The sequence below is a fragment of the Vigna radiata genome, unplaced genomic scaffold, assembly GCF_000741045.1.
Source record: "Vigna radiata var. radiata cultivar VC1973A unplaced genomic scaffold, Vradiata_ver6 scaffold_122, whole genome shotgun sequence".
NCBI classification, from domain to species: domain Eukaryota; kingdom Viridiplantae; phylum Streptophyta; class Magnoliopsida; order Fabales; family Fabaceae; genus Vigna; species Vigna radiata.
In genome coordinates, this window is record NW_014543108.1 from 600488 (window position 1) to 609583 (window position 9096).

The 9096-nt window shown below is 27.5% G+C and overlaps 1 protein-coding gene across 3 annotated transcripts; it reads left to right on the forward strand.

Annotated features, from left to right (window-relative positions):
• Positions 1 to 323: 323 nt before the first annotated feature.
• On the forward strand, positions 324 to 2895 carry LOC106753000 (phosphopantothenoylcysteine decarboxylase). Of its 3 annotated transcripts, none has more exons than XM_022777347.1 (3): positions 324 to 401; positions 1337 to 1706; positions 2394 to 2895. In XM_022777347.1, exons 2-3 carry the CDS (start codon positions 1359 to 1361, stop codon positions 2664 to 2666), a joined length of 621 nt encoding a protein of 206 aa, XP_022633068.1. In that variant the 5' UTR covers positions 324 to 401; positions 1337 to 1358; the 3' UTR covers positions 2667 to 2895. The 3 variants fall into 3 exon arrangements, with proteins under 3 accessions (XP_022633068.1, XP_022633069.1, XP_014490268.1); XM_022777348.1 differs by lacking the exon at positions 324 to 401 and adding an exon at positions 1026 to 1048; XM_014634782.2 differs by lacking the exon at positions 324 to 401 and having other exon boundaries at positions 1073 to 1706.
• The last annotated feature ends 6201 nt before the right edge of the window (positions 2896 to 9096 follow it).

Here is a 9096-nt window from a genome sequence, read left to right on the forward strand (position 1 = left end):
AAATCATTTTATTTTAAAAGTTCAAATATTTAAATTAATTTAATTTTAAATAAAATGATTTAATATATAAATTTTAACAAAAATCTAAAATCAATTTTAAAAAAAATGAATTAATTGGATATTTTTAAAAACTATTAGATTGAAACAAATAAAAATTAAAGATTTAATTTAATTTTTTATAAAAATTAAAGAAAGAAATGAATTTTAGCCTAATAATAAATACTGTGTTAAGGACAAAAGAGTGTATGGGCTTAATCTGGGTTTATGCCTCCAACCAATATAAATGTTGGACTCTCACGACATAAGGTGCCTCAGAAATTTAAAAAATCTCTGTTCTTCGTCGATTCGAAGCATAGAAGAGAAAGAAGAGAAGTTTGTGAAGTCACAGATACACGTACAAGGTCTTCACTCTCTTTCTTTTTTTTTCTCATTCTTTTTTGCTTTTCTTTTTCATCCCACTCGTTTTGGTGGCGAATTATGGTGCACCCCATTAACATTTCAAGCTTCAAAGTCGAGTCTTTAATCGGAATGTGGACTCTTTATGCGATTATCAGTCATGGGCACTTCTTTTTTGAGTGGTGTGCATGAAAGAATGAATTCTTCTGCTTCAAGATTCACGTGTGTGATCATGAATTGTTTCTGAAAATGCGGTAAAAGGTGTTGAATGGGAACATTTCCTTCATTTTTACGTCCAACCAAGTCTTTTTGGTTTGTCTTGGACTCAACTCAACTTTATTATTTCTGTTTTCTCAAGTTATCCACTTTTTTATGGTGACAATCCTCTTTATGATTGTGTGTGGTATATGTGATTTCGTTTTTATTTCTTTTTTCTTGTAAGGGATAATGAAAACTAGAAACAAATTAACCCAATTTCTGGCAAATTTGTATTCTTTTACTTTATAGAAACAAGAGTGTGACCGAAATTCTTGATCCTCGAGCTGCACTAAAAAATTATGAAATCTCACAGAGCTATGTCTCTCTATCTCACTCTTTCTGGTGGAAATATTGTAACCTGCTTAAAATTTGTGGCTTTGTTGACCTTTTTAAGGTGGACACTGATAAATGCTATGTATGCTTTTTATATATTTGTGAGGTTGTGATGATGATTGTGTAGCAAAAATGATTTTTGCCCCCTTCAAATCTAGGTGGCTTAGTATTCAATGTGCTGCCAATAGTTTGATAAATATTTTTCCTAAGCCTAACTCTGATCCTTAAGGAATGAACCAATTAACCTTGAATATGATGATCACTGTTTCATCCCTGCAAGTGTGAATATATGAGTTTGTGATGGTTGGTTTTCTGATACTTTGCATTACTGGCATTAATGTGGAGATAGGTACTGTTGAAATCTGTTGGTGATGGATTGCTCTGATCATGCAAGTAAAATGGCAAAATCCGCAACAGGGAGTAGTGCTATCCGGAGGAGGCCTCGGGTACTAATTGCTGCTTGTGGAAGTGTTGCTGCTGTAAAATTTGGACATGTTTGCCGTTGTTTTGCAGAATGGGCAGAAATAAGGGCAGTTGTTACAAAATCATCCTTGCGTTTTATTTCTGTACAAACATTTCCTAAGGAGATTCATGTATTTTGGGATGATAATGAATGGAACACTTGGAAAAGGATAGGTGATCGTGTGGTTCATATTGAGCTTATTAGATGGGCTGAAATCATGGTTATTGCTCCATTGTCAGCGAATACTCTTGGTAAGGTAATCAAACTGACAAACTTGGCTGGTTTTATCTCTTTCTATCTACATTATCATGTGACAAAGACATCACTATGCATTGAACAAGCTGTATAGTCTAAGACTGGTCTGTTTGTGCAACCATGGTGAATAATCTATTATTAGAATGTAGGTAAGTTCCCAATCATCAATCTTCAATTCCATGCTTGGATTTAGATCTTCTCAATTGTTGATTAATAGAATCTATCCATTGTTAGAGAAGATATAGTTTTTATTAAATAAAAATCTCACTATGATTAACAGTGACGTTGTGTGATCCATGTAATCATAAAGACTTTGGTGTTGTTTTATGATTGATTATAGGAATTAGATATGCCACACTTTTCTGCATTTAGTCAATATTGAAACTCTTAAATTCAAGATCAAGTGATTTATATTTTTATTCTTATATCTAACTTATAATACACATTCAATATGTGAACTTATCTTCATCTATCAGTCATGATTATGATTCCAAAAATGAATGAATGTAGTGAATCCAATTTGCAGGACAAAAGATTGATAAAATTTCTGGCCACTTAATAAATAAGGATTCAAATCTGATGTTCACATCTTGTATAAGTCTGAATGCATGTTTATATTTTGAGCATATCATTTGCAGTTTCCAATTGGCTCTTGTTATATTTCTCACTTAAAAATGTGTTGTTGCAGATAGCAGGCGGGTTATGTGACAATCTTCTGACATGCATTGTGAGAGCATGGGACTACACGAAGCCACTTTTTGTGGCACCATCCATGAACTCTATCATGTGGAAAAACCCTTTCACAGAACGGCATTGCATGACCATTGATGAGCTTGGGATCTCTCTCATCCCACCTGTCGCACATAGGGGAGCTAATGGGGATATGGAGCATGGAGCAATGGCTGAACCTTCTACCATTTACTCAACTGTGAGGCTTTATTATGAATTAAAGATGCAGTAAAAGGTGTAGGTAACCAGGACCGACAGTTTTGACCATTATGGTGTAAGTATAGATTTTTGGTTTTGTCAGGAATCTTGACTCTTTTTGATCTTTTATCATTTGAGTTAAGTACTTGAATATACTATACTGTGATCATATTTGATTTGGTCATATAGTTTCATTGAGCAGTGTAGTAAGTAATAAGACGCAATTATTGAAGTAAAATTTGATATGAATTTCTTAAAAATTAAGTGAGATTGTAGAGACTACAAAAAGTATTGTGGATATCATTATAACTATGTTTAAGAATATTAATAATATGAAATACAATTTGCGCAGTATATATTTGAAAATTTTTAGGCACACAAAAGAACATTTATGAACAGCATTGGATTACCATTGAGGAGCTTGTCATCTTTTTCATCCCACCTGTTACACTGCAGAAAGATAATGGGGATTACGAGCATGGTATTGAGTATTATGTTAGTTAATGCAAATATTTAAGTTTTTAACAATATGGAATCTGAAAATTGATTGGTCTGTGTCCGTAAGGAAATCGAAATAATTTCATGTTCAAGGAGTCATTTCTCACACTTGTGAAAGTGATTGATTAAATTTTAGGGTTGTTTGAATATAAAAGTGATAAAATTTACAAAGCTTTATGGGAGGTTCTACAACTTAAGTTGTTGAAAGCGGAGAAATTCTCAGGTGACCTACGTTATAAATGGCTGAGTATTTTATTTTGAAACTTTTTAAAATTATTACGTACTTTATGTCAAGAAATTTTTTAATAAAATATTTAAAAGAAAAAAATTTAAATATATTGAAGATTAAAAGCTTACATAAGCTTGAACAAAATAACCAAAACATGTTAAAATAAAACAAATAAGTCTAAGTTAAATTAAAATTACAAACGAAACAATATTTTGACACTTTTTATTTACAATTGACATTATTTATTTATTAATGAAACATGTGTTATATTAAAATGTTGTAAAAAAAAAAATGTATTACCCTATCATTGTCCAATTACAAAACCCATTAAATTCTTTTAGGTATTACTCTCAATATGTTAAGTTATAACCTTATAAAACTTCAAAACTTTTTCCTGCTCTAAATAGGATTAATCATAGATTTATCTTTTAATAATAGAAAACATTTACATTTTCCATCTTTGTTTAAAACTCATAATCTATTAATATGTTAAGGAATTCAAGTTTAGATTTAAAAATAGGTTTAATAGGTTCAGAGGTCTCTATATTTGGAGGTTTCTTTCAATTGGGTCCTCCAATTTTTGAAGTGATCAATTAGGTCCCTAATTTTGTCAATTTGAATCCATAAAAGCCTTTCTGTTAAATGCAGTTAACGCCATGAAGTTTTTGAACATGTGGCACTCTGACGCCGCTTCCGAGTGGCATCGTTTCAAGTGCATAAGTGAATTATAAAAGGGTGAAATCCCTAAATTAAAAGGGTGTATTTGAAGGTGAAATCCCTAAATTAAAAGGGATTTCACCATTTTATAATCCACCTATGCACTTGAAACGGTGNCACCTGGAAGCGTCAGCGTGCCACATGTTCAAAAACTTCATGACGTTAACTGCATTTAACAGAAAGACTTTTATTGATTCAATTTGACAAAATTAGGGACCTAATTGATCACTTTCAAAATTGAAGGACCCAATTGAAACAAATCCCCAAATATAGGAACTTCCGAACCTGTTAAACCTTTAAAATATTAAAAATTCAAGTAAGAGTATAAGTTTCATATTCAACAAAAATAAGAATGTTGAAAAAAATATGTGAAAGAAAATAGGGTCTCACAAAATAAATTGTCATTAAACTCTCACCTAATTACTTATAAACACAGTAAATCTATCACACAACCTTTTTAAAGAGAATTCCACATATTCTTGAACTCTGTATGGTTCTCTGATCAACACTTGTAAAATTATAACATGCTACTTGATAAAGTATTACATATTAATAACCATATATAAGTATGTGAAGAAAATATACATTCATTACTGAGACTCAAAAGTCCCCAAAAGATAATACATAAAAATCATGATATATACTATGCCATTTGAAGCTTACTCTCTTCCACTCCCACTTGTAAACGAGTTTGCTCTTGTACCATCAACATATAAACAATATGTACAAGTGGACTAATGTAAATAAAACATGACATCATAAAATATCATCATCATGCTCATAATAATCATCTAATGTATTATGTAATTAGTATTATTGCATAAAACATTTTCAATTTGCACTTACGCACATGAAATAAACACAATTTACCCTTATATAAGCTACAAAATAGTTATGTTAGTTAGAAGCACAAATTGATAACTAACTAAAATAACATAAAACATACAGAGACTATTATTTCACTAAATAATGTAACATAAATTCATCAAACAACTTATGTTTACAATTGTTAAACACCCTGATGAGTGAACAACATCTATAACATCAAATACCACATTTAAAATATAGTTTAGTACAAGAGTATCTAGGATAAAAAAATGTTTCACATTGTGTACCACATTCTCACACTTTTAATATTAATTGGAACCAAAACATCATTAACATATATAATAAGAAACAAATCTTACTTTTATAACCTTTTAGTATATACATTAGTCAATAATATTCTCTTTAAAATCAAATGAAGATGTAACTTCATAATATTTTAAATACCATTGGTAAGAGTTGGTTTCAACTCATAAATGGATTTATTAAACTTGCAAAAGAAAAATCTTTTTAATTGTTTCATGTAAATTTCTTTCTCAATATCATTGTCGAGAAGTATTGTGATGTACTAGTGTTTTTTTACTAGTGTTAGTTCTTAATGTGAAAACAAGCGAATCAGACGAAGAGCAGATATTTTTTAAATTTCCGAGGCACCTATGCTTATGTCGTGAGAGTCCAACATTTATATTGGTTGGACAAGGCATAAACCCAGATTAAGCCCACACACTCTTTTGTCCTTAACACATTATTTATTATTAGGCTAAAATTCATTTCTTTCTTTAATTTTTATAAAAAATTAAATTAAATCTTTAATTTTTATTTGTTTCAATCTAATAGTTTTTAAAAATATCCAATTAATTCATTTTTTTTTAAAATTGATCTTAGATTTTTGTTAAAATTTATATATTAAATCATTTTATTTAAAATTACATTAATTTAAATATTTGAACTTTTAATATAAAATGATTTAATGAAATTTAATATTAATCTAACACAGATGACATAATTAAATTATTTTAAAAAATTTAATAATTAAATTCAACCAAATAAAATTAAAGATCTAATTAATTTTTTTATAAGAATTAGAAACCTAAAAAATGGATTTTAGTCTATTAATAGCAAAAACACATGTCCTCTCACATTTTTTAAGTTTTAAAAAAAGAAATTAGAAATAACAGAAAAAGTAGTGTAAAACTATAAATATCATGAAGGTTACTATTAAAAATCTATTACAATTTTATTTAAAAGAATTTCAAAATAATGGTTACTATTAAAAATTAGTTATAATAATTAATTATAAAAAGTAAAATTAAAATATGAAATTATATACAGAAAGAGAAAATCATTTTTATATATAGGAATAGTTATTATTATTATTATTAATTTTAAAATTTGTACAATTGTGGTGATTAAAAATTAAAATTGTGACTTCTTTAAAAACGAAAAATATGTTTTTGATAATTTTAAAATGGTTAAAAGTTCTTTTTGGTCCCAATATTGGTTGGGAAAATTCGTTTTGGTTCCTGTGTTGATTTTGTGTTCAATTTGGAAAAACACTAGTACATATTATGACATGGTTTCTAAAATCAGTCCATTTTTTTATATGAATATTGGAAAAAATTGTTTTGAAATTGTTTTGAATTGATATTGAATAAAATTATCTATCTTCACATTCATTAGAGTTATTTTTTTTAGAAACAATATCATAATATATTCAGATAACATAAATTTTTGCTACGTCATAAAATATATAAACCTATTATAACGTACAAAACTATGTACGTCATAATTCGTTTTTGTACATCATGATTTTTGTACTAGTGTAATTTTATAAGAATATAAGTATAGAGAAATTAAATTAAATAAAGTATTTTAATTATTATAAAATAAAAATATTTTACTATTAAACATGTTTAATAATTAAAAGAATGCTAATTTATGAATATTTTTCAGTGTTAACTAATATTATTTTGAGCTAAAGTTACAAGATTTTTAGTTAATGTTAACAAAAAAAATTATTTTTATTAAAGTGGATTAATTTTTTTTTTCTGTGAATGTTAGTAACAGTTATTTCATATAACATTAACATAATTAGTCAAAGTCTTTTTACTATTTGTTTTTTATCCATGTAGGCCGAACATTTTTAAGAGTAATAATAGTAAAGAATTTATATTTAAGGTTGGAAAAAGTTTTTTCTTTTTATATTTACTAAGCTTATTAAACAATATGCTATAAATACCGTTATTTTTCACATCACATTTTATACTATATAAACTTCCATTAAATTTTAATATCTAATATCTTTATCCATATAAGCTTGAAATTAGTAAATTATGGGTGAATCCTTCCTATATGTAAATTACATACTCACATTTTTATCTCATAATCTAAAATATTGATTTTCATACATAATTTTTTCTCCTCTCAGAACATAAATTAATTACACAGGTATCAAAGTTTTTAAATATTAAAGACATCCTCACTCACTCAGCAAGTCATCCATGAAAATACACTTTTTCACCAATTATGAAACCGTAAAATTACAAAATTAAAAAATTATACAGTTATAAAATTATACATTATACATTATATAATTATATAATTATACAATTATAAAATTATAAAATAACACAGATAAAATATAAATTACATCACCTAATTACATGAAAAGTAAACAACTTAATTAAAAAAATATAAATATTTTTAGTAATCAATAAATAAAAATATATACTTAAATATTACAACTTTCTTTTTCTTCTCTACTTTACTTTGTTGTTGTTTTCGTTTTACGAGTTTCCTTTCTTCTCTTTCTCCCACCCTTCTTTATTTTTTTTCTCATTTGTACTGTTAATTTGGTTTAAATAATTCATTTGGTTTAAATAAAACTTCATTATAACTTCTATTTATACTGTTCATCTGGTTTAAATAATTAAATTTTAAAGCACACATTAATATTGCATTTATTAAAATATGTTCTGAAGCCTGATTTCTACATTTTTAAATTGAAATTGTAAAAGCTTTGTCATCATCACAAACAATATATAAATAATTTGTATCGTCATTTAAAAATATTAATATATTATTATTTCATTGACAATTTTAAATTCTTGATTAAAAAATATCACACTTTCTTAAATAAAAAAAAAATTGTTTTATATAAAGAAGATTACTTATATATTTCATTATAGGTTTAATTTCGGCTTATTTCGATCCCAAAACCATCACATTGCTGCGTGTCATAGTTTCCACACAAAAAATTCAAAAGACTTGGAGCTTGTCATATAGCTCTATCTGTTTCTGAAAACTTTTACCAGAAAAAGAAAGAGAAAGACACTTTCTTTTAAGGTGATGAGTTTTTTTTTACACTTTCATTCTTTTCGTTTCTACATTCTTTGGTTTGTTATCCCGTTTGGTCTTGTTTAATTTGGTGAGCACCCCTTCAACGTTAGAAGCTTCAAACACTAGTACAAAAATCATATTTTATGATATACAAAAACAAACTATGACGTACATAGTTTTGTACAAAAACATACTATGTACGTCATAGTTCATTTTTGTACGTCATAAAATATAATTTTTGTACTAGTGAAAATCGATTCTTTGAGAAAGGTTCATGCAACATTTCTTGTTCCATGTAGTATGTCATGCATGATACAATAAATTCATTTGTTTCAAGATGCACCTCTCCCTCTTCTTGTCATGATCTTGCATGGTCTTTGAATATGTAGGCATTACTGAGTGTCAATGGTGCAAGCAAATCTTCTTTTCTGAAGCTATATCAACTTTCTTTCTTGATGTTATAAGCATTTCTATTATTCATGTCCAAAGTTTTATGCCTTCACATATTTGTAACAATAATCATTGTTCTTTCCCATCTTCTATAGGAAACATGTATTCTTATATGTGCTTCCTTTTGTTAATTGCAGTTCTTAGATATACATGCATGTGTAAATATGAACCTGTGATGGTTTTGTTTTCAATTTTCGCATTAGTGTGTATTGGCAACAAGAAGGCAAAAGTTGGCTATGTTTAGAAAAGAAACTCTTTCTTTTTTTTCTCTCTGCATTGATTCCAAATAAGCTGATACAAGTATTTATAGACTAAAGGTTTGCCTCTTCATATGCTGGAGATAAATCAAAAGTTTTGTCTTTTCAAATCCTAGAGATAAATGATGATGCCTATAGGTCTTCCACCT

Excerpts from the sequence above, each read along its gene's own strand:
- LOC106753000 (XM_022777347.1), top strand. The coding sequence starts at position 1,359 with ATGGATTGCTCTGATCATGCAAGTAAAATGGCAAAATCCGCAACAGGG. Across the intron at positions 1,707-2,393 it reads CAGCGAATACTCTTGGTAAG|ATAGCAGGCGGGTTATGTGA; the intron begins GTAATCAAACTG and ends GTGTTGTTGCAG.